Here is a 26,714-nt window from a genome sequence, read left to right on the forward strand (position 1 = left end):
ATGTAAAGTACAAAGAGGGGAAGAGTTGCAACCCCTTCCTCTCGCCTCCTCCGCCCCTCTTTCTGTTACTCCGCACCTTCCGTTCCCCGCCTTTCCCGAGCAGCCCTACTGTGTTCCCCGGCTCCTCCTCCTCGCCTTCTCCCAGCCTCCCCGCTCCCCTCCCCTCCCCCAGACAGGCTTCCCAGCGCGCCGCCCTTCCCCCGCCCGCCGATCCCGCACCCTCCCCTCCCCCAGCCTCCGGCCTTGTGACACATCCCGGGTCCTTCCCGAGGCGGCAGCAGCTGCGGAACAGCGCTGGCCTCCACCTCCGCGGGAGCCGCAAGCCCCGGCTCAGCCTCCCCGGCGACCCCGCGGCTGCTGCAGCAGTCATGGCTGCTGATGGGGTGGACGAGCGCTCGCCTCTGCTGTCAGCATCCCATTCGGGAAATGTCACCCCTACGGCCCCGCCGTACTTGCAGGAAAGCAGCCCCAGAGGTAAGGCCAGCATGGACCTTTCTACTTTTGTAAGGAAAAGCCTAGAATGTTAAAGACCCGGGAGCTCTAGCTCCGAGGTGGAGGCGAGCCTCTCACTTGGGCTGGGAGACAGGGATGCTGACTGCGCCTCACCGAGCCAGAGCCTGCTTTCCTGAGAGCTTCCCCGCAGGGCTTTTGGTGGGGTAGGGTGAGGTGTGAGCGCGAGTGTGTGCGAGTGCGTGTATTTCACCCCTTCTCACCCTCTGGGGTGTGTGTGTCTGTGTGTGTATTTCACCACTTCTTACCCAGGGGTACAGGATGTGACATGAATTTCCCAGGCTGGGCTTTACCGTTTTAGAGCAGCCCCTAAGTGCAGCTGGAGGAGGGGCAATCTTTCACAATCATTCATAAATCCTTTCAGGTTGCCGAGAAACCCCTAGTACTGCTCACCTTGGGATCTGTCCTTGAAAGGGCTTAGCTTGAAAAATATGCATATCCTGCTATCCCCCCGACCAGTGCTCTGTTCAGTCAGGGAGTTGTCTTACCAAAAGGAATAGAATTAATCAATATTCCTAATATGTCCGAAATTCCTGCCCTTCCTTATTACTCCCCTTTCTTAGGAGTGTTAGCTTTAGTGGTGAATGAAGAAGAATAGAAAGGAAGATGTAATATTTTTGATTCGTATCTGGGTGAGATGGAAATGAACTTACTTCTAAAAGTAACCCAAGTTAATCCTGCATGTATTTCTATTTATTTCACTTCTCAAGATGGAATCAAGAAAGATTTGATAGCTGTGGGATCTGAAGAAGTGTGTGTGTGGGGGGGGGGGGGGTTATTTAGCAAACTATTCAAAGATTTATCTTTGTTCCAAGCCTTTTAGTGGCTTTCTATAGTAGAAAGAAGGTGGAGTCAGGATTTATAGAAAAGGGAAGGCAAGACTTGAAAAAACCACTCAGTTATGAAAAGAATGGTCAGATATGGCACTTGCAAATGTAGCTTAAGTGCGTCTCTCTCTCTTTTTGGCTGAATATGAGAGGAGTTAAAAACCCAAGGAGACAAATGTTAATGCTTTTGAAAATATAGGCAGATCATGTTTCTTGTAACACAACTTTTTCTAAGTTCAAGTCTGGAATTGGAGCAGTTGTAGAGCAGGTTGAACTTGTTTAGTATTTAAAATTTCCACTTCATGCATTACAACTTGAAAAGGAACAATGTAGGTCTTAATCAACACCTAACAAGAAGCAGGACTAAGGAAAAAGATGTTTAGCTCTGAATAATTCAGTGTGATCAATGAGTTGAGAAATAAGGTGCAAAATGGAACAGAGACTCACCTACAGAAAACCCACAAGTCATGTTTGTATTAAACTTGTGTTAGAGGACATCAGTTGGGGGGATTTCCTTTAATGCACAGATTTGATATTAATATTTTACTGTTATCTAAATTGGATGGTCTAGAATGAGTTTAAATACTTACAAATGAATGTTTCAACTTCATCAAATCACCTTTTTAGGCAAAATATTTGCCATTTATTAAAAGACAAAGTTTGGATATAAGCAACTGTCCTATAACAGATTTTCATGCCCTCTATCTTCTATCTTTGTTTTTGTATTTTTAGTCATAGTGGCTAAATTATTCCCCCAAAATATTCATGCTCATGGACCTGCTTATAGATTTATTTATCATTTGCTGTATATTTGTCTAATCTGATAAGACCCCCTCAAACTACACAGTAAGGTACAAATTGCAGTTCAGCCACTGAGAAAAAGAAGTTTCATTCCAGATAGCTAAATAACTGAAGAAATTCAATGTATTAAAAAACAAAATTCAATGAGTAAATTTTAAAGATCTTATGGGCTTTATTTAATGATTCATGACTCTATAGCATCCAATCTAACAGAAAAGAGCTTCAAAAAGGTGTACTAAATGAAAGACTTCCGTAGGCAGAAGGGAGTGGGGGAGAGGAAGTTATCCTGGCAAAAAGTGGATTGGCTGTGGCAAGATAGATAACTTTCCTTTAGAGCATGGCAGTGGTCTATCAGGCAGATGACCTCACTAGTGCTAATAAGGCAGTTCCTGACTGACTTTAAGATTCCATTCCTGGAAGAAGCCAAAAGTGTAATTAAGTCTCTGTTTAGTGATGTGGAGCTTAGCATGAGTGCCTCCATTTTGAGCCTGTTCTCTTGTTTTTAACAAATGATTTAGCAAAAAGCCGTTTCTGCCTTATGGTAGAATATAGTTTTGTTTGTTTGTTTGTTTTTAAACTGGTGAATAAGACAGGTTAGATAATTAGAAACACTAATTTCATGTGGCATAATACCTAGCAAGCAAGAAGCATAAATGAGAAGTAAAGACATTTTATGTATTGGCATTTTTGTCAGGATATCTTTTCTTAAATAACAAATAAGCATCTTCATAAATGTTTTGAGTAATACGTAGGATCTGATTCTAGGAGACCGATGTTATTTACTTATTGGCTGATTTAATGGGCAGCGTGATGCTCCAGAGACTGTTCTAGGTTAACAAGACCGACCAAACCCATCCCTTCTTGGAGCCCATGTGGAAGTGGGAAAAAAGAATAAAGAAACACAGGGCTGAATTGTTATTGTAGGAAACACTCCGTCGTTAGACCAGATGTTTTCAGTAGTTTACAAGAATTAGAGTTGAAGGTTGGGATTTAAAAGACCAGAATAGAATGTACTTTTTGATAATGAACTTTGGTTTATGATACCGTTCATAATTACACACTTATTTTTTAAAGTAGTTAAGAGCCATAACTAGTGAATATTTTCTCCAATCAAACCCTTTGCTATTTGTGCCACCATCTAAGGACAGGAATGTTAGCTCTTACTCTGAGATGAAATATTCCATTTTAGGGGCGCCTGGGTGGCTCAGTCGTTAAGCGTCTGCCTTCGGCTCAGGTCATGATCCCAGGGTCCTGGGATCGAGTCCCGCATTGGGTTCCCTGCTCCGCGGGAAGCCTGCTTCTCCCTCTCCCACTCCCCCTGCTTGTGTTCCCTCTCTCGCTGTGTCTCTCTCTGTCAAATAAATAAAACCTTTAAAAAAATATATATTCCATTTTAAGTTGAACATTGGTCAAGTGTTTATTTATAGACAAGTTATTGATAACGTAGTGGAAAGCAGTTAGTTTTTTGCATTTGGTTTTAGCACAATGAGAATCCACAATGTGGTCTGTGTAACAGTCCGCCTGGGTTTCTAAGTGGAATGCTTCTCGTGGTCTTTATTGTCAATATTTGATTCCTGCATAGAGTAGGAGATCATCTTTCCTGTGATTAAAATGCTCCGTTTGGTACATGTGTCAGCTTTTGTTTAGGCATAGAAATTACAATCAAAGACAGTTTTAGGCTCATTTAAAAAAAAGATTGGAAGAAATACGACAGAGCTTACACAATTTGGCTATATTTAATTGATTTCTTTACTATCTGCTGATTTTACAGGTAGGATATGGCAAAAGAATATGACCTTTACATTTATGAGACTTCCTCTGTGAAAATTGTTTATATTTGGGGTTGTCTAATTATCTATATATTTACCTTGGGAATGTGATTACTTCACTATAATTTTAGAGGAATTGTTATACAGAGACAGTTTCATTTATTTAGTTTAGTTCATTCATTCAGCAAATAAATATTTGAGTACTAGCCAAGCTCTGTGTGGTAGGATGGGAAAAACAGATATGACCCCCCTTCCAGTCTAATGAGGGATATTGAGACACAAATTACATAATCATTTAAACAAATGCAAAGTGCAGTGGCGATGAGGACAGTGCCAGAAATGTACAGAGCCATGAAAGTATGTAGTAAAAAGATTTAGCCTGGTTAGGGAAGACAGGAAAAGCTTTCCTGAGACTTCATTGAGATTTTTAGAAGTTGAACTTGGCAACGGGGGGACTGGAAGAACATTCTAGACTAAGAAAACAGTATGAACAAAAGCCTTTAGGAGCATGGAGTATGGTAAGTACAAGGAGCTGAAACAAGGCCAGTGTGGCTAAAGTGAAAGCACCAACGGAATATATTGCAAAATCCGATTGGGGAAGTGGGTGTGGTTGATATTCTCTAAAGACCCACCTCTCACTCCAAAGAGCCATGCTTTTTGATATTCAAGTCCTTGGATAGGTCCCCTCCTTGAATCTGGACTGCCCCTGTGATTCAGTTTTGACTTACAGAATAAAAGAGAGCTGAATGACTTTGGAGACTAGGTCATTAGAGGTCTTGCAGCTTTCACCTTAGTCTCTTATAAAGTGCACCCTGAAGAAAGTTAACTTGTCTTGTAAGCATTTGAATGCACTGAAACTACCTTGCTTTGAGGAATCCCTAGCTAGACACGTGGGGAGACTACATGGAGGGAGGGATGCCTGACCAGCTCTCAGACATGTGAGTGAAGAAGCCATCTTGGATGCCCAGCCCAGTTGGGCCTTCAGATGGTTCCAACCCAAGCCAAATTTTTATTGTACCTGCATGATAGATTCTAGATGATTACCATTCAGCTCAGGCAGAACAGTCCACAGAATCATGAAAGGTAGTATTAAACTGTTGTTTTAAGTCACTAAGTTTTGGGGTTATTTGTTCTGCAGCAACAGATGACCAGAACAATAAGTATTGCTCAGTCCAGGCAGGGTATTATTGGTCATGTTGAGAAATTTTGCCTTCAGCAAAGGGATGATCTGGTTGGATCTTTATTATTATTATTATTATTATTATTTAAAGATTTTATTTATTTATTTGAGAGAGAGAATGAGAGAAAGAGAGCATGAGAGGGGGGAAGGTCAGAGGGAGAAGCAGACCCCCCGCTGAGCAGGGAGCCCGATGCGGGACTCGATCCCGGGACTCCAGGATCATGACCTGAGCCAAAGGCAGTCGCTTAACCAACTGAGCCACCCAGGCGCCTGGATCTTTATTATTATTATTATTATCATTATTTAAATTGAAATATATAGTTGGCACACAATGTTACATTCATTTTAGGTGAAGAACACAGTGATTCGTATTTATGATATGCTGTCTCGCCACGTGCGGCTACCATCTGTCACCATTCAACACTATTACAGTACCATTGATTATATTCCCTGGGCTGTACCTCTTAGCCGTGTGACTTATTCACTCCATAATTGGAAGCCTGTATCTCCCACTCCCCTTTCTCCATTTTGCCCACCCTCCCCCTGCTCCGGCCACCATCAGTTTGTTCTCTATATTTATGGATCTGTTTCTTTTTTTTTTAAAGATTTTATTTATTTATTTGACAGAGAGAGAGACAGCGAGAGAGGGAACACAAGCAAGGGGAGTGTGAGAGGGAGAAGCAGACTCTCCGTTGAGCAGGGAGCCTGATGCCGGGCTCGATCCCAGGACCTTGGGATCATGACCTGAGCCGAAGGCAGATGCTTAACGACTGAGCCCCCCAGGCGCCCTTATGGATCTGTTTCTGCTATTTGTTTTGTTTTTTAGATTCCATATATAAGTGAGGTCATACAGTATTTGTCTTTGTCTTATTTCATTTAGCATAATACCCTCTTGGTCCATCCATGTTGTCATACATGGCAACATCTTATTTTTTTTATGGCTGAATAATATTTGAGTGTGTGTGTGTGTGTGTGTGTGTATACCACATCTTCTTTATCCATTCCTATGTTGATGGACACTTAGGTTGCTTCTGTATCTTAGCTATTGTAAATAATGCTGTAGTAAACATGGGAGTGCATATATCTTTTTGAATTAGTGTTTTCATTTTCTTTTGGTAAATACCCAGTAGTGGATGGAATTACTGGATCATATGCTATTTCTGTTTTTAATTTTTTGAGAAACCATATTGTTTTCCACAGTGGTTGCACCAACTTACATTCCCACCAACAATGCACAAGGGTTCCTTTTTCTCCACATCCTCACTAACACTTGTTGTTTCTTGTGTTTTAGATACACAGGTGTAAGGTGATAGCTCATTGTGGTTTTGATTTGCATTTCCCTGATGACTAATGATGTTGAGCATCTTTTCATGTGTCTGTTGGCTATCTGTATGTCTTCTTTGGAAAAATGTCTATTTTTTTAAAGGTTTTATTTATTTGACAGAGAGAGAGAGAGCACAAAGAGGGGGAGTGGTGGCGGGAGAGGGAGAAGCAGGTTCCCCACCAAGCAGGGAGCCCGACGCCGGGCTCGATCCGAGGACCCTGGGATCATGACCTGAACCAAAAGCAGACACTTAACCAACTGAGCCACACAGGCACCCCAGAAGAATGTCTATTTTTATTATTTTTTAAATCATTCTATTTCTGGATTAGAGCGTGAATGAGAGGGGAGCAGGAGTCAGTGAGGATAGATGACTCCAGTGGCTACAGTATGATTCAGGCAGATTTGAATAACTGTGATGATAGCAGGGACCCAGGGGGGTGGAGGAGGAGAGACAAGATGACATTAAGGAAGTACGGACGGCTTGATGATAGGTGGGCTGTGAGAGTGAGAGGGAAGTGGCAAGGAAATCTCCCCAGAGTTCTGGTGTCCACAGGCTGACGGTGTGATTGCCTCGCTGAGACAGAACACCAGAAGAGCAGCAGGTTTTGGGGAACACAGATCATGAGCTTAGTTTTAGCTATGATACATTTAAGATGCTTTCAAATATCCAAGAAGAGGTGGCAGATAGGCAATTGCATCCACAGGTGTAGACCAGAGAAATGAGGCCTGGGCTGAAAAATATAAAATTGTGTTATTTGCATATTGGTAACAGCTAAATAGACGGATGGTGGTTCAGAGCTTCCCAAGGCCCCACCGGTGTGCCAAGCAAGGTGCTGAGATAGAACATACAGGGGTTAAGATATTGGTTCTCCCCAGTCCTTAGAACAGCAGAAACCTTTAGGCCAGAGGCCTCCAGCTCTGCATAGCTATAAACCTATTGTCACTTTCTCTGGGTACTGAGATGTAAAAAAGTTTGGGAAGCTATGTATGAGACTACTTAGGGAGAAAAAATAAAAAGAAGAGAGCCTAGGACAAAGCTTTGAGAAACTCCCACATTCAATGACTAGTTAGAGAAAGATGAGTCTCCAAGAAGACTGATAAGTAGCTTCCAGGAAGGTCAGAGGAAAACCAAAAGACTCTTAATATCACAGAGACAGGGAGAAGAGAACACTTCAAGAAAGAAGCGGTCAAACATGTCAAAACTGCAAAGAAGAGCAAATAGATAAGGATTCAGAAATGTCTTTTGAATTAGTGACCTCAGAATTGTTTCTGTGTGTTTATATTCAAATCCTTTGTCAAGAACTGAAAACTTCTTCATTTCCATCTAATGTCGATTTACTTTAATTGTAAAATCACTTCAAAGCCACTTCACGACCAGGAAGAGGCTAATATTCCTTTATTCTGAAACACTTAGGTTTCCTATGAAACATAATTAGAAAGGTCTTGTCCTTTTCTTTTCACCTTTGTTTCACCTTTTAAAAATGTGTAAATTTGGAATTGCTTAAGAAAATGTTTTCAGTGGCTAGAAACTAATTTGGCTTCTGGGTTAAGAGATAAGTTATTTACTACGTACTCCTGTGCTTTTCACTTAGAAACTGGATGGTAAATAAGGTGTATTTATAGTGATCCTCTTCTGTCCTCTACCTGGAGAAATCTAAAGTTAGAAATGGTGCCTTAGTTTGAAGTGGGGCAAAGTCTCATCTCACTTGGAACTATGTTCTGTACTAGACTAGAGTTCTTTTTTTTTTTTTTTAAGATTTTATTTATTTATTCATAAGAGACAGAGAGAGAGAGAGAGAGAGAGGCAGGCTCCCTGCTGAGCAGGGAGCCCGATGCGGGACTCCATCCCAGGACCCTGGGATCATGACCTGAGCCGAAGGCAGACGCTTAACCATCTGAGCCACCCAGGCACCCTAGACTAGAGTTCTATTGAGTATCTTAGTTTAGGTTGCTGTCACAGAATACCATACACGGGGTGGCTTAAACAGCAAACATTTATTTCTCACAGTTCTGGAGGTTGGGAGGTCTAAGATCAAAATGCCAACAGATTCCGTGTCCGGTGACAGCTGGTGTCAGGTTGCAGAGGGCTGACTTCCTGTATCCCCCTCACTTGGTGGAGAGAGAGCCCGAGAGTGCTCTCCCATTCCTTTCCTAACAGCACTAAACTCATGCATGAGGGCTCCACTCTCATGACCCAATTACCTCCCCCAGGCCCCACCTCCTGCTACCATCACCTTGGGGTTTAGAGGTTCAACCTGAATGTTGAGGGGACATAAACGTTCAGTCCATTGCACTGAGTTAGAGGTCTTGAATATATTTGGGCCGTCTATTAAATTTCCCAACCTCCTTGCATCCTTGCAGAGTTTAGGGTTGGCAGGAAAAGATGATGCAGACCCGGGGCCCTATAACCACATGCATAACCCGCTGTAAGATTAGATTAACTTTTCATTTTATTTGCCAAGAATTCTGAAACCCACTGGAAGCCAGGTTGTCCCAATGAGCAGAGATAGAGGTGGCATATTTGAGAGCAGCTCCCTGCCCCTCCCTGAAGGCCTCAATAGGGGTGCCCCTCCCTGAAGGCCTCAATAGGGGTGCCCCTCCCTGAAGGCCTCAATAGGGGTGCCCCTCCCTGAAGGCCTCAATAGGCATATGCACTAGCTGTGATACCAAGCGTGGAGGGTCTTGCTGAAGCTTGATTTTGTGATTTTGTGATATGCTGAAGCTAATGCCACATTTAGGAGAGTTTTTTTAAATCGGTTCTTGAATCAAAATCTGCTTCACGGGGCGCCTGGGTGGCTTAGTTGTTAAGCGTCTGCCTTCGGCTCAGGTCATGATCCCAGGGTCCTGGGATCGAGCCCCACATTGGGCTCCCTGCTCCGCGGAGAGCCTGCTTCTCCCTCTCCCACTCCCCCTGCTTGTGTTCCCTCTCTTGCTGTGTATCTCTCTGTCAAATAAATAAATAAAATCTTTAAAAAAAAAACAAAATCTGCTTCACTTGGGCCACATAGAGCCCAAGCATTGGTGAAGGGTATCTGCTTCCAGTTTTCCAGTATTGTGGCAAGCCCATTTCCTATTCTTATCCTTTCCTATTATTTGGCAGGCATCAGTCTCCGTGATTTTTTTAATTCTATTTTATTTTATTTTATTTTATTTTATTTTTTTAAAGATTTTATTTATTTATTTGACAGAGAGAGACACAGCGAGAGAGGGAACACAAGCAGGGGGAGTGGGAGAGGGAGAAGCAGGCTCCCCGCAGAGCAGGGAGCCCGATGCGGGACTCGATCCCAGGACCCCGGGACCATGACCTGAGCCGAAGGCAGTCGCTTAACCAACTGAGCCACCCAGGCGCCCTTAATTCTATTTTATAATGCCCACATTTCTTCCTGGCTCTACCCAGCATCTTTAATGCATTAATCAAGATGTGTTTCATTCAGTCAGTCATCCTTTCAATATCTGAGTGCCTATTATACTGTTCCAGATGCCTGGGAGCTTACATTCCCGCTAGAGTTACATCCAGTGAGCGCTATAGTTTCCGAGAGTGAAGAAAATAAAGCAGGGCATGAGGATGGAGAGTAACTGGCTGCGTGGGGAATGTTTCAGATTGCTTCGGGAAAGAGACCTCAGAGATGACAATTGCTCAGAGACCTGAAAAATTCGTTGGAATTAACCATTGGAAGACAGAGGAGGAATGTGCCAGGCCACTGGAACAGCAGGGATAAAACACGACACTGTTGGAAAACACAGAGGGCAGTAGGCTAGAGCGTGATGACTTAGGGGCTAAGTGTGGCAGAAGGGACTGGGGGACTGGACTAGGGAAGACAAAGGAGATTTTGTAGGTCACTGTCAGAGCTGTTGTGTTCTGAGGGTAATGGGAAACCATGGGGGCTTTAGAGCAAAGGGGAGACATGAAATACTTAGTTTTTAAGAAAATCATCCTGGGGGTACCTGGGTGGTTCAGTCGGTTAAGTATCCAACTCTTAATTTGAGCTCAGGTCATGATCTCAGGGTTGTGAGATTAAGCCCGTGTCAGCCTCCACGTTGGGGGTGGAACCTGCTAACAATTCTCTCTTTCCCACTCCCTCTGACCCTCCCTCCCTTAAAAAAAAAGAAGGAAAGTCATCCTGGTTGATATGTGGAGAATGGACTATTGGGGGAAAGATAAGACACTAAGAAGACATGAGACTAATCAGGAGGCTGTTAATGTGGCACAGGCAAGAGGTGATGTTGGTCTGAACCAGGGTGGAGGTGATGGAGGCAGTGGGATGTGGCTGGATTCAGGACATATTAAACATAGAGCAGCAGGGGGGCGCCTGGGTGGCTCAGTCGTTAAGCGTCTGCCTTCGGCTCAGGTCATGATCCCAGGGTCCTGGGATCGAGCCCCGCATCAGGCTCCCTGCTCTGCGGAAAGCCTGCTTCTCCCCCTCCCACTCCCCCTGCTTGTGTTCCCTCTCTCACTGTGTCTCTCTCTGTCAAATAAATAAATAAAAATCTTAAAAAAAAAAAACAAACCAAACATAGAGCAGCAGGACTTGCTGTTGGAGTAAAGATGGATGGAAAGAAATCACAAATCTCCAGAAATGACCCAAGCAACTAGGAAAAACTGCACTTTTTTCTAAGGTAGACAAACAGGAGAAGGAGTTAGGTATGTGGGGTGGGGGGGAAGAAGGACAGTGGAAATCAATATTCTGTTTTAGACATGTTGAGTTTGAAGTACCTTTAGTCCTGACTTAGTTGGAGGTGTCAAGTAGGCAGTTGGATGCAGAAGTCTGGAGTGTGAGGAGACATCAGGGCTGGAGAGTAAATTTTATTCAACAATTATTTACCATCGCTGTGAGAACACTTCACTGTGGTGAGAGGTGATGTTCTCCATTTCCCGTTTATTTCCAAGGGCTCTGCATGTTGTTTTCAGGAGAGTCAAACTTTTAGGGTAGAGCATTCCGTTAAAGTCTTGCAAGATTGCCAGATGGATACAGATGTTAGCCAGATGAATACAAATGTTCAAGAGGCGAGTCAGCCAGATGGATGTTCCTAACTGTCTTTGAGGGCAATAAGCAACTATCTGGAAAGTGATCCAAACGGGGAAAAGCAGACAACACTGGATACAGCTTTGAGCTCAGCTGTTTTGTGTTTTACTTTTGTAAGGATGAACAGATGTTGCATACACTGGGAATGACATCCCTTTAATAGCTCTTAAGAGGAATACCTTCTACCTGCTGTTTTCTGTTCTTTTTGAGAGAATTTCTCTACTTTTTTGGGGGGCAGTGGGGAGATACATTGGAGTTTGTGTTGCTTTGGCACATTTCAAGATTCTTTCCTTTCCCTGGTTGCTGTTGTAAAGTGAATTTCTTTTTCTCTGTGAGAATAAAAAAAAAGTGAAAAAGAAATGGAAAGCATGGCTCCTCTTCCTGGCCTTCAGGTAAGTTTGTCAAGCGTCGCATAACTGCATCCCTTTATAGTCTCAGAGGTGATCTTGCCACCACGTATGGTTTACCTGACACTTGAGTTCTCTCTGCCAGTGATCAGCTGTTGACCTTAGAATAGTTACTTTACATCTTTGTGCCTCAGTTTCCTACCTGACAAGGAGTGATTTAGTATGTTCCTTTTTGCTTTTATAGACTATGACACAGTTGTTCTTGGTAGGGAATCTGGATACGTCTAGGAGAATGTATCCATAACTTTAAAGTATAGGTGGTTGTTATCTTACCTCTTTTACTTCCAGTGTCTCTCATTCACTTAAATTTCTATTCCATTATCCTTTGAAAATTGGAAAGATTCTATATTGAACATTAAAGAGTATTACATGGCTTTTTTAAGCATTGGAAGCCCAACCAGCATGCAGTATTTTATTCTGTAGAATGTATTTGTATGTGTCACCTGACTGGTTAGGGCGTTCTATCAAAGCATGTATTTCTAAAGGTTATGGCAAAATCCTGCTTCCTCCCATACTTTGTCAAGTTGAGATATTTAAGCTTGGTAGACTCATAATAGGGATTTTAAAACCGTGTACAAGAAAGCTTCTAATTGTTCAACATTTGACCATGTGATTTCTACAGAGGAGAATTTAGGGGAAGGTATGTGACAAGATGAAATTTTATAGTTTCAGAGATTAAATACGAAGATTTCACAATCCAGAGGAAAAGCAACACATGGGGATGGTAGTGAGTAGATTTAAAGTGAGAAGACTTTCACAAACACCTGAGTCATTATTAATCTTAGGCCGTAGGATGTTTCCCAAAAAACACATTGATTTCTACTGAGCTGAATAGATTCTACCAATTAATACAAAAATATTTTAAAAATTTATAGGAAAATGATATTTCAAATTTACAGATCCTGTTCTGGTGATTCTCCATATAGAATACTTTGCCATGCTCAACAAAAGAGTATTTGCATTTGTTACCAGCCCTAAATGAAGACACAGGTTATTATTAAACTATTAGACATACCTGAATACAAGATGATCTAAGTGCCATGTTTTAGAGCATGCCCCACATCTCTGTATGGGTCCTTGCCCTTGCACTTTGCATTTCAGTGTGTTGTGTTTGATTTGGTCCATTACTCCAGCCTGTCAAGGTCTTAATGGGAGGGATCCGGTTCTGAAATGGAAAACACATCACTGTGTGTACATGCTTTTCCTTAAGACCATACTCATTGCCTCATACTGGTATCACTTATTAGCCACTTCTAGTCTTTTCTAGATAAGGATATACTATTTACTTCCTATGAGTAAATGAGTAGGAAAGGGATTTGGAATCTAAAACATTCAAATTCTATGCATTCATCAAAGCCATTTTCTTTCATATAATTCTTTCTAATGTATATTACTGGAAGATCCATATTCCCAAAGCAATATCTCTCAACATTTCCATTGTGTATCTTTTTTTTTTTTTTGAGAGAGCGAGCGTGAAAAGGGGATGAGGGGCAGAGGGAGAGGGAGAATCCCAAGAGAGAGCCCCACACAGGGCATGATCCCACGATCCGGAGATCATGACCTGAGCAGAAATCAAGAGTTGGACGCTTAACCAACTGAACCACCCAGGTGCCCCTCCATTCTATATCTTAATATTTATTTGTGTATATGAGCCTGTTAAGGGAGACAAGGAAGGAGATAGGGTTCCTGTATCTTTCATCACTGAGTCCCTTTCATAGCCGCTTGCAAACGATCATATACATCTAGGCACTCAACAAATGTGGAATGAATGAATGATAGACTGAGAAAGCAAGAAAGGATGGCATGACGGGGATTTTGAAGTCACTCAGGGGGTGAAGGTTTTGCAGCTCCAGTAACAGGAGAGCAAAAACAAAGTGAGCCGGCAGAGCAGACAGCCAGATCTCCTTGCACGTTAGAAGTGCCCGCATGGCAAAGGAAGGAGCTCCAGGGCTATACCGTCTGCTGGCTGTAATGAGGAACTTACTCTCCTGGATTAACTTCTGGATTTCTTTAGCAATCTCTGTATTTTGAAATGAAATTTAACCCAGGAGGTAAAAATATCTAAGTACTAGAATTTAAGGGACTTGGGGCACGTGGGTGGCTCAGTTGGTTAAGTGTCTACCTTCGGCTCAGGTCACGATTTCAGGGTCCTGAGGTCAAGCCCCACATCTGGTCAGGCTCTCTGTTCAGTGGGGAGCCTGCTTCTCCCTCTCCCTCCTTGTTCCCCCTGCTTGTGCTTCCTCTCTGTCAAATAAATAAATAAATAAATAAAATTAAAAAAAAAAAGAATTTAAGGGACTTATTCACTAAATATCTTTCTATACTTACTGTATGCTTAAAAAATAAATACTGGTTTTAAGAAGTTCATTTCACTCCATTTATGTGTCTAGAATCTTTTAATCCCTAGGTCATTTTTTAAATGGGTGAAATATTTAAGATAGGAAAATACTGAGTATTATATTATCATTCATATATCCTACCATCTAATTATGCTGGACCTTGGGTTTCTTTTTTTTTTTTAAGATTTTACTTATTTATTTATTTGACAGAGAGACGGAGAGAGAGAGAGCACAAATGGGCGAGCAGCAGGCAGAGGGAGAAGCAGGCTCCCCGCTGAACAGGGATCAGGACCTGGGCTGAAGGCAGACACTTAACCAACTGAGCTACCCAGGCACCTGGGTTTTATTTTGTTTTGTTTTGTTTTTAAGTAATCTCTATGCCCAAAGTGGGGTTTGAACTCACAGCCCTGAGATCAAGAATCAAATGCTCTACCCACTGAGCGAGCCAGGTGCCCTGATTATGTTGGAACTTAACATTCTGCCATGCTGTTTCATATATTGAAGCAAATAAAATTATGAATCTGGTTGAACTTTTTTCCCTTCCTCACATACTGAGGTCATTTTTCCTCATATTCTCTCTTATCTAAAATGTCTTGTAACAGATTTGGGGCTCAATTATATTTGAGTATATTTTAGAACTGATTTATGAATACTTGTAATCTGTAAGTTATCATTTAGTGTGCATACTTAGTTATATGTAAAGGAGTGTCTTCCTTTCTTTTAGAAATGCAGCCTTTAGAAATGTAGATACGTAGTGAAAATGAGCTGTCTAGGAAGAATGACAGAATAGGAATTCTTTATCTCCTTAGGCTATAGGAGGAGTTTCTTAATTTCTAGGCAAGTCCATTTTTTGCCCTGGGAACAACAATTTCTTTTTTTTTTTTTTTTAAGATTTTATTTATTTATTTGACAGAGAGACACAGCGAGAGCAGGAACACAAGCAGGGGGAGTGGGAGAGGGAGAAGCAGGCTCCCCACGGAGCAGGGAGCCCAATGCGGGGCTCGATCCCAGGACCCTGGGATCATGACCTGAGCCGAAGGCAGACGCCCAACGACTGAGCCACCCAGGCGCCCCAACAATTTCTTTTTCTGTACTGAAAGTAAATGTCTCTCTATTTTTCTTGAAACACATGCTTTCTTGGAAGCAATATTGCAAATAATAAATTATGAATGTGGCCATGCATGTAAACAATATGATTGCCCATAAGTCATGTCAAAAAAATTGCATCTTTTGAAATAGAAATAAACACAGTTGTTGATAAAGTGAAAGAATACATAATTTGGGGCCCTTGGGTGGCTCAGTCAGTTAAGCATCTGCCATCAGCTTAGGTCATGATCTCAGGGTCCTGGGATCGAGCCCCATGTCAGGCTCCCTGCCTAGCGGGGAGCCTGCTTCTCCCTCTTCTGCTCCCCCTGCTTGTGTTCCCTCTCTCTGTCAAATAAATAAATAAAATCTTAAAAAAAAAAGAAAACGTAACTTACTCACTGTCAATACTTGAAGAAAGTGCTAGTGCCACAGATGAAATGCATTATTAGAATGAGGCAGAAATACTGCCTTATGAGAAACAGAGAGGGCAGAGCACAAGTTTGTCATCCAGGAATTGGCCATTGGCAGGTCAGTGGGCATCCTTGCTGGCGTCCCCAGTTATGTGGCAGTGTTTTGATACAGCCCAAATGCCTGAGACCACGGAGGGAGGGAAAGAAAGAGATTAATAGCTCAGAGTGGAATTCAGTCCCCATTATTACCTGCTAGAGAAAACGCCTGGTTTGCTGTTGCCTTGGGCACATAAGCTCTTACAAGCAGTATTGGGGGCATTCGGATGTAGATTGGTATTGGTTCCAAGCTGATATTACAACCACACTCAATAAGGTTAGGCTGTTTCTCTAGAGCTACTGTTTGTAGAAAGGAGCTAAAGGAACAATGTGGAGAAAGGTTGTGGTGTTGGAGGAAAGCTGAACTGTGCTAGACTGACTCTGCCACCAGCCTGCACCCCCGACACACACTCCGCCTTAGGCAGAATTAGATGCCGTCTTCTGTGCTCGCAAAGCGCCCGTGCACGTCCTTAGCACACCCAGTTGCACTGGCACTTTTCCCGTCTTTCTCCATGTTAAGAACATGAGCCCTTGAAGCCCTGGAGCCTGTCCCGTTACCCATGGCATTCCTGACGTTCCTCTAGCGCTGCGCCTGGTGCACAGTAGATGCTTGTGACCCAGCGCGTGCTCACTACCTCCTGGGAACCTGCCACGGTGTGTCTGGCTGGCTGCTGCTTTCCTCCTGAACGGAGCTGAAGGCCTCTGGACTTTCTCTGGCATCAGAGCGTAGGGCAGGGCCTTGTATCCCATCCTCAGTTACACAACTAGGAGTGCCGGGGAGCAGCAGTCCAATGTAGAAAAGAAGCAAATCGATGTAGTAGGGTGTGGGCATGCCCAATTCATCTCATAAATCCACGCCGACATTCTAACTCCCTAAGCTTTTGATTCTTCTTCTGCGCTATGCTAGCGATGTTCTGACATCACAAGCCCATTAAACATAAGGCCGAGTCTCACCAACAGACAAGCAAACTGACAGAGAGCTACTTCCACCTTTAAAACAAACGTCGAATCCAGAGCATCTGGTAAATGCACCCATATGATTAAACTTGGCTCAACTCAGTGTTATGTTCCATCCTCTTTGGTTTGACACTCTCAGGATCTACCCCCACACATATTCTCCAAGTTTCTGACAATATATATTTTCAAAACCTTGCAATTCTCTTGATGTATAAGCTGCTGCTTCCTAGTCATGCTTTCTACTTGTCCTCCTGGGATGTGTTGAGATCTGAGCTTAGTTCTGTGTTTTGAGGCAAACAGAGGTGAGGATGGGTCTTTTTTTTTTTTTTTTAAAGATTTTATTTATTTATATGACAGAGAGACAGCGAGAACAGGAACACAAGCAGGGGGAGTGGGAGAGGGAGAAGCAAGCCTCCCGCTGAGCAGGGAGCCCGATGCGGGGCTCGATCCCAGGACCCCGAGATCATGACCTGAGCCGAAGGCAGACGCTTAATGACTGAGCCACCAGGCGCCCAATGAGGATGAGTCTTAAGGAGAATGGCTGTCCACTAGTGAGACAGTTTTCCTGTGAGGGAAGGCTTGTCTCTTCAAACACAAGGAGAAAAGCTGCTTTCTACTCATAAGGGAGGCTCAGAGTGACTCAGAGTTTCTCACTTCTGTTTGGCTACAGCTAGATGTCTCTGTTATGTGTTTCAGGGGTCCACCCCTTCACAATCAGTGTTCCAACTTTCACAGAGAGCTTGGTAAGCCTGTGGATTTACCTGACATTATAATTTTGAAATCTACACAATTGAATTTGTGTTTGATTTACAGCAGGATAAGCCCCGTGACAATTGGATATAAAAGATACTTTTAGGGCTGCAGTAGAAGTTCTCTGGTTCTCTGACCATGACTTGAGCTGAGAGTTTAAAGACCTGAGCTTCTCATTTCCTTTCTGTAAATGCTCCAGTGTATTCATGGGAATCCACCCCATATCACAATCTGTGTAGTAATTATTGCTGCCATATGGTCTAGTGAAGGAGCCACAACTATCACAGTCATCTATAGGGGATAATCTGATTCATCAGGATGCCACTGCAAGCCATCAATTTCTACCATACCGTGTCCCACTGGTAAAGGAGCTCAGCACTGCATTTGAGCCCAAGGCATGATCAGACTATTTCTCCAGCCCCATTTTTCGTAAAGACTTATTTATTTGAGAGAGAGAGATTGAGAGAGAGAGAGCAGGGGGAGGGGCAGAGGGAGAGTGTGAGAGAGAATCTCAAGCAGACTCCACACTGATCCCGGGGCCAATGTGGAGCTTGATCCCATGACCCTGAGATCAGACCTGAGCCCAAATCAAGAGTTGGATGCCCAACCAACTGAGCCACCCAGGCGCCCCCTCCAATCCCATTTTTGAGGGTCAATTTCCTGGGATTACTCTTGGCATGAGTTTTTGTATCAGTTAAGACCCGAAGATAGAAACCATACAATGGAATATAATAAAATTGTTAATTAGGTATGAAGTTGTTCACTAGGTACTTAAAAGGTAAAAATACTATCCTGAGGTATCAAGTAGGTATCAGATGTAGGAAGCAGCTACCATGAGGACTAGGGCTGAGAGAACAGAGGGAAAGGATTAGAGTCATTAAGATGTAATAATTTAGAGGTGGCGTCCTACAGAACTGAGACATGACTTCTAAGAGGCACTGGCCAGCTGGTGCTGATGTCCCTGAGCTGGGGAGAAAGACAGTGCACTGGGGAAAGGGCTGTGAGTCCCTTCTCCCTCCCCCAACCTTGCAGGCTCCCTTTATCACCTCCTGCTCACAGATGTAGCCTGCAGCCAGCTGGCAAAGCTACAGTGTGGTCTGCGGAGTTTCAGCTCCAGCATGACAAAGCAGAGAAGGGTAGATTGGGAGCTACGGGTCAGTAAGGTAATAAGTAGCATATTTACCCTTCCATGCTGACTTCAGCCTGATGGAAGCTTCTGAGGGTTTCATGGTTCTAGAAGAACCCAAGAGTCTCCCAGAATAGTTTTATTTCTTTGGTTTCACAGAGGGGAGGAACAGAAGGTGGTCTTCCCCTTCTCAGTGCACAGCTGGACTGGAGAGGTTTCACCCTGGAAGTAGAAAACCCATACTAGCCAGGCTCACTCTGTCCCTAATCCATATTCTCCACAAAGATCCTAAGGAGGAGAAAAAGCCAGCCAGAGCTTTCCTCACAGGCTGGCCCTTTACACTTTGCTCGCTCATCCTGTAATCTTAGTGTCCTAAAATATCTCTCATTTTAATTGGATGTCATGTTTCAATTTGGATACCACATCTTTGTCAAGGGCCTGAAGGGGTGAGTATAAAGAGTGCATTAATGAAGTAAGTGAATTAAACTGGAAAAGATTGCCATTGAAGAGGCTTATAAAGGAATAACTGAGCTAAGAAAGGCCAGAGCAGTGCAGCAAAAACAATTTCAACCTTTAAAATGCTGGAGGATATATGGTAAAAAAAAAAAATGAAGTATGGATTAATACACTAGGATGAATTAGCAGGACAAGGGGCTGTTTGGCATAAAATAGATAAATTAGGTCTGTGTTTATGATGGGAAAATGTAATTTGATCACCTGTGGGTTTACAGAATAATAATGGTTCCTTTGGAGTGTTTCAGGAAGACCATTATGTATGCCTTGTGATCCATATTCTTTCATATCGTCTCTTTATGAGTCTCGGTTTTTCTATTAAGTTTTTTTTTTTTTTTAATTTTCCCTGTCTTCCTTCCCCTCTTCCCTTTTAGCTCAGATCTGATTCTTGTCTAAGTGTTTCTACAGAATTCTAACTAGTCCTTACGTTTTTGCCTGTATTAAATTATTCACCAAGAGAGAAAACTGTTACTCTGGAGAAATCTCTGGGAGTGTAGTCAGCTCTTAACTTTGCTGAAGGCTGTATACAAATCTATTCAAAAGTTAGAACTTCTAGGCCTCAGTTTTCTCTTCCATAAGTGGAAGAAGTTAGACTATGTTATTCCTAATATTGCTTTAATTTCTAACATGCTATAACTCTGCAACTTTGAAGGAGTTTTTCAGGATTGGGGACTATGGTCTAACAAGTACTGCTCACATGGAGGAAAAAAAGATTTTTCACTTAGGCAAACCCCATAGAGAAAGTGAACATTGTTTAAATAATAAGACTCTTCCAAAATGAAGACTTTTTGTGGCTCTCAATATCTAATGATCCTGAGTTCTGAGATGACAGTGGACCTTTTATCCAGGGCAGAAATTTGAAATAGGTATGATAGTTGTGATCTGTTGACTTTTAAAGTGAAAAGAGACAGAAAGAACAATCTAAATTGCCAATTATTATGGGTTTACTAACTGTGGAAGATATCTCTGAAATTAAAAGTCCCTCACAAAAGGAGGTGGAGTTATAGATGAAGGGTTTTTTGGGGGTTATGTTCAAGACATATCTCTATATCGGCTTAAGGCTGAAGTAATGGACAGAGAATTGAGACAATAGGCCTGGAAGCTGCTTAGTGGAGCAATTAGGCTGCAGCATCTGTCACTCAATTGATCCTTGGATTGATTCCATTTATATGGGAGGCCAGGCCAGTGCCTCTTGACTACCTCACCTCTGTAAGTGCGTGATTTGGAGGCTATTCTTCTATATAGTAGAGACCCTTTTTTCAGGGGGGCTTACTCGCATGCTAGGTAGAACCCAAGCTCCTCTTCAGTGAGAGCAGCAGTAATATACTTAGTGTTATTTTCCCAAGAGAAATAGATGTGTCTGAAATATTGCAGTGATTCTCCCGTCCATCCAACTGTCCGTCCATCCATCCATTCGATGAATAGTCACTGAACATCTACCATAGACCAGGCAGTATGACAAGTGCTGGTGAGTCAGACACGACTCTGGTCTCATGGAACAGCCTCTCCCATCGTAAATTTCTGATCCTCACTTGTTTTTCTTTTCCCCTCCCTCCTCTTCTCAAGCCTCCAAAAGATTCAAGCATATTTTTGTCATAATCGAAAGCTTTTTTTGACAGGTTAAAAATTATGTGGTACAAATCTTAGAGAAAAAATTCACGGGGTTTTGTTGGCTGTGATGCACTTTAAATGCTTTTTTAATCCCTCATTTGAGTTTTAGATTCCTCTGAGCAAAGCTTTTGCCTTTTGGAGTAGATGGGCTTTACTGGCCTTTTATGTATGCTGCAGTGTGTGGCCTCCCCTTGCCCCTCATCCTCAATGCACTTGTTTTCTTTGTGAAATTCTCGTCTTTAAATTTCTTTTCTGTCATATTATGTAAGACGGAGATCTGGAATTATGGGAGAATCTACTTCATGTTACTTCATAACTCAAGAAAAGGCAAGAGATGAAACTACTTTTATTAATAATGCTAATAATTATTAAAGTAACATTTATTATTAAACACCAGGCAGTGTGTCTAGAATTTCTAGTGAGGTATGTATTTGTTTTCTAAGAACAATATCTTCTTTATTGAGATCTGATAAAGTAATCTGCAAATTGCAAGGGCCCCAATGTACTGTTGACTCATTGTTTCTTTAACCTGTTTTTCCTTCTTTTTTTTTTTTAAAAGATTTTATTTATTTATTTGAGAGAGAGAGAGAGAATGAGAGAGAGCACATGAGAGGGGGGAGGGTCAGAGGGAGAAGCAGACTCCCTGCCAAGCAGGGAGCCCGATGCGGGACTCGATCCCGGGACTCCAGGATCATGACCTGAGCCGAAGGCAGTCGCTTAACCAACTGAGCCACCCAGGCACCCCTGTTTTTCCTTCTTGATTAATATATTGCAAGTCACTCTGGATCAACCTCAAATTCTTTCAAGGATTTAAAGCTATTTTTATAATTTAAGACATCCATGGCTTCTTTTCCAGTTCAGTATTTGGCAGTGTTCTGGTAGAAGCCTCCCAGAAATGTATGTGTATTGTCATTTCAAAGTGGTCTCTTTCAGAGCCTGACTGCTGTGGAAATTTAGCTTATCATGAATCATTTATTATTATTTTTTAAAGATTTATTTATTTTAGAGAGAGAGCATGTGTGTGCAAGTAAGGGGAGGGGCAGAGGGAGAGAATCTCAAGCAGACACCACCCCCTTGTTGGGCGCGGCGCCTGACTGGGGGCTCAATCCCACAACCCCAAGATCATGACCTGAGCTGAAACTGAGTCAGAGCCTCAACCGACTGAGCCACCCAGGCGCCCCTTATTATGAATCATTTAAATGAGTAGCACTTATTGCTAATCCTTTGCTAGTCTAAAAAAATCTATATGATAAACCTCAAGGATGCCAGGTGGTAATATGCACATTTTAAACATACCATGGTGTACTATGCTTTAAAAAATACCACAGAGTTTAGAATCTAATTCACTGGATAGAAAATCTCTGTTTCAAAAATAACTCTTTTCATAATTAGCTATTGTGATTGTATCTTAGAGTATCACAGAAGCCCTTCGAAATACCATTTCTCTTTAGTGGGGCTTCAGTCATGAATCATGTGTTGAGGTGTGGCCCGTTCTAGAAGTCCTAAGACAATACCTTTCCTGAAAAGGGCCTCTTACGCCTGTAATTGAGGTAGCTACACAATGGGGTTAGACTGTCCCCTTTAGAAATCCCATTCCAGAGTAGTACATCTAGATTCTTTTTCTCAGACTTCCACAACAAATATATACTTCTGGTAGATGAACATGATTCTGAAACGGGGCTTCTACCCTTTACCCAATCAGGCAAACTTAGGACTCAAAAAACTGTGCGTGTGTGTTTGTGTGTGTATGTTTCTTTTTTAAGGTTTATTTATTTTAGAGAGAGAGCGAGCACGGAGTGGGAAGGGGCAGAGGGAAAGGGACAGGGAGAGAGAATCCCAAGCAGACTCCCTCCTGAGCACAGATCCTGACACACATGGGGCTCAGTCCCAGGACCCTGAGATCATGACCCAAGCCAAAACCAAGAGTCAGACGCTCAACCGACTGAGCCACTCAGGTGCCCCTATTCTGGCAATTTCCAAACACACACAAAAGTAATAAGAACAAAATGACTATCTATATCATCATACTTATTCATTATTAACATTTTGCTAATCTTGTTTCATCTCTTAGACCAATTTTTGCCTTAGAGTATTTAAACCAAATCCCAGACATCATATTTTTTACCCACAAATACTTAAGTGCATTTCCTGGATTTTTAATGTTAAAGTTACAAATTTGAGATAAAAAAATGTTAAGTTTATTTTTGTTTTGTGTCTGAAATTAGCATTGTTCTATTCCAATTAGCTTTGTTCCATGTTGATACGTTTAGTTTTCCTACATTCACTTTTGTCTCTCCTTAGCTGCCACCAAAACTGTTTTGTTGTTGACATGGCCAGCAGCTGCATGCTGGTCCCTTTATAAACACAGCATGACGGCTGCACAATTTATGGGTATATATAAGTGATTTAGAAACTTTGCTCTCACTGACTGTTTCTCTTGGTAACCAGATCATTAGTGTCAGATTCTTTAGGCATGAATCATCACTTTCCCATTACAAGCTCTCCGAATTTCTGCAGGAACAGAGTGGATACGTTGTGTATAGGTTAGTAAAAGGAAACCGGATCATTTGGGTAGACCGAGGCAAACATGATTTAGATTTTATCAGAGGCAGAATTATTCTACTTCACAGTGTAGTCCCATGTGTGTTTGGGCTCTGAAACTAGGATAAGTTGGCTAGTTTTGAAAACATAAATACAAGAATGAGGTCATTTGTGATAGTTTCTGCTTTACCTCTATTCTCTGTAATACGGCTGGCTCTGATTCAGTGACTGATAACCTTTTCAGCGGAACTCCCACCTCCATATACAGCCATTGTCAGCCCTGACGCCAGTGGTATTCCAGTAATAAACTGCCGCGTGTGCCAATCTCTCATCAACTTGGATGGCAAGCTTCACCAGCATGTGGTTAAGTGCACGGTTTGCAATGAAGCTACGGTAAGTGGGGATTTCCCTTAATAAAGCATAAATTGTTATCTGACATCTTGTCTCTAAGGGAAATACTCCAGTAATGTTACTTAAAGGTAGATGTGGGCTGGATATAGATATGGCCGTATTTTCTCATCCTTTCTTTCTTCTCTCTAGTTCTCTTTTATCATACAAAGATGTCTCCAGGTGTTTAAGGCTAATTCCATTATGAAAATTTCATGGTTAATTTAAATATAATGCCATTTGGCTCTTTTTTTTTTTTAAGATTTTTATTTATTTATTTGTCAGAGAGAGAGAGAGAGCACAAGCAGGGGGAGCAGCAGAGAGAGAGGGAGAAGCAGACTCCCCGCTGAGCAGTGAGCCCGATGTGGGGCTCGATCCCAGGACCCCGGGATCATGACTTGAGCCGAAGGCAGACGCTTAACGACTGAGCCACCCAGGTGTCCCGGCTCTTTACTTTTTAACATGAGACTGACCCTAGTCAGGCATTTATAATTATCCTTAGTGTCTATCGCATCACAACTAAATCCATTTTGATTTTCACAAAAATGAAGATATGCCAAATTTCACTTCAAATGTGGACTTTGTACTTACTATGTCAAAAATTATTTAAACCTGCTTTACATCTGTAGGATGTCTGTATGGTTTTTCTGGACTTAAGATTATGCATTTATTATTGATGTCTGTGCCAAAGTGTTTACAGATAGCTTGGTATTTTATTCTATTTGCTTGATAGTAATTTAGAGAAATGTTCAAAAAATTTGAAGGGCAAATTTTTTTTTTTTAACTGAACCTGGTGAAGAACAACTACATTTTAAGTAAAATTTTTAGTTTCAAGTAATGAACTGGAAAGTGTATACTAGTTAGATTAAATATATTTCTACTTTTATGGTTAGGCTTTATTTTTATTTTTAAAATTTCAATCTCTCTCAAAATCTGCAATTAAATATCAATTGTTGGTATTTGTATATTTTTCCTTTCCTCAAAAAAAGTCAGCCAAAGATTATTGTGTCTCTAAGAACCATGAAACATGTATACTGGGCTTTATATGTTTTATAGAAAAGTCATAAACTAAAACCTTAAGTCATGAAGCAATATATTTCATTGCAAGTATGGATTTTTTATAAGGGACGTCATTTGGAGATGAACTTTACAGTATAAATAGAGGCGATGCCTACAGAGCCAGCTATTTTCTTTTTAGGTTGAACACTCACTAGCAAACTTAACATTAACCTCCGTAGCGTTCATTTTAGAGTTAACAACCAAATAAGAGTTGTCAGACATAGATGGCTATTAAAACAACAACAACAACAACAACAAACACCCAGTACCTGAAAGGTTTCATTTTTTTGTCCTGTTCCACCATCCCTACAAACTTGTTCTTTAGTGAGTATAAAAAAACTTTTAAAGCTTTATATTTACCCTTGGAAATAAACAGAACAGGCTATGGATTTAGCCAACAGCTTCAATCTGGCTACTCAGAAGTGATGAGTTCATTTTTCCAGAACAAGAGGATTTAGGTACAAATAAACTACTTCTGGACATAAAGAAAATTGTGCTGACACTTTTATATCATTATAACTCCTGCTAAGTAAGGAAATATAAGTATTTCTCAATATTCTAGAGAAAATGAGTAAATACCTAATTAGATTGCCTTGTGTGGAATCAGTTATATTACAGGGAAGGAGAAGAAGGGGAAAATGTGTGTGAGGAGTGCTTTAACAGATGACTTGCCAATGTTTGCAATATAATTTGATCTTGAATTTATGAGTGAAGAGGTGTTAGGCAACTAGCAGCTTCTCTAGAGAAATTCTCGGTTGAAAAGAACAGGTAAATGGACCAGGATCCAACAGAGCAGCTTCTGTTCACTGTCACTGTTCCCTGTTCAGTTTCACTGTGGTTCATTCTCCTCATGTCACCTAAAACAAGAGATCAGTGTGTCTGTTCTCCTCGGCAGCCACCTCTGATAGGAACCTGATATTCCTGAGGAGATTAAAAAAACGAAACATAGCAAAGCAAAAAAAACTAGGCTAATGAAAGTCCTTCTTATTTCAGTAGATGGAATTGGGAAAGAAAAGAGAGAAGTTGGGGGAGAGAAAAGATGGACAAATTTTAGCAAGGCTTAGAGAATACAGAATTTAAGGTTAAGGGAGAAGCAATTTCTAGGGCAAGTTAATGGAAAAGTTGAGAAGTCCTGGAGGAAGAGTGGAACTAATTGGCTGCATGACTGATTATGAGTCTGAGATCTGGAGGCTGATGGACTGGGGTTTGAATCCTAGCTCTGCCACTTGGTAGCTATATCCTTGGGATTTAGCTTCTCCACATGTGGTTTCCTCAAGTAGAGTGGTATAATAATAATATCTACCTAATAGAGTTGCCCTTGGGATTACAGGGGTAAAGTGCCCAGCACAGCACCACTCACAAGTTCATTTTACTAAGTAAGAATATTAAAACTTATGCATAAGGACAGTGCCATTTTCATCCCCATTTCCCTGCAGATCAGACATGACAAGGCATGGGCGGGCAATAAAGACCAGTTCTTCTAGTTCAAGTGCCTTGCTTTATAAACGAGGGAACTGAGGTCTAGAAGTAAGGTGGGAATAAAATTTTTAAAAGTTTGTCATTTGCCAAGTACACATTTACTTAATGGGAAAATTTGGATATACAGGAATTAACCCAATTTCTGGTTTTCTTGATATTTTAGATTGGATAGTAACACATTCTGGATGTTTATAAATCTTAGATATTCAGATTTTATCTGTTATATAGTTTAATAAATTGTTGATGACTTATTACTAACTTTTATATATTTCTAACAAGATTGTTCACTTAAATTTTTTAATCTTTTTTTTGAAATGTGTTACAGATTCACAGAAAAGTTACAAAAATAATAGTACATATTATGTACAGAGAATTCCCACAGACCCTGTACTCACATTCCCCAATTGCATTAATATTTTGTCACATTGGCTTTCTCTCTAAATAAATAAATAATCTTTTTTTTTTTTTAAGAAGCCTTTAAAGTAACTGCAGACCTGGGTCTCTTCTACCCCTAAACA

At 41.6% G+C, this 26,714-nt stretch overlaps 1 protein-coding gene across 1 annotated transcript in view; it reads left to right on the plus strand.

Annotated features, from left to right (window-relative positions):
- Positions 1 to 243: 243 nt before the first annotated feature.
- Positions 244 to 26,714, plus strand: part of PIP4P2 (phosphatidylinositol-4,5-bisphosphate 4-phosphatase 2) — a 52,039-nt gene continuing 25,568 nt past the window's right edge. The window contains exons 1-2 of the mRNA XM_045896258.3: positions 244 to 474; positions 23,516 to 23,664. Of these exons, the coding sequence (XP_045752214.1) occupies positions 369 to 474; positions 23,516 to 23,664 (255 nt within the window). The 5' untranslated portion in view covers positions 244 to 368. The remainder of the gene's footprint in view (positions 475 to 23,515; positions 23,665 to 26,714) is intronic.

The sequence above is a fragment of the Mirounga angustirostris genome, unplaced genomic scaffold (assembly GCF_029215605.1).
Source record: "Mirounga angustirostris isolate CCGP_5_RB_7025 unplaced genomic scaffold, mMirAng1.0.hap1 SCAF_4, whole genome shotgun sequence".
Taxonomy (NCBI): domain Eukaryota; kingdom Metazoa; phylum Chordata; class Mammalia; order Carnivora; family Phocidae; genus Mirounga; species Mirounga angustirostris.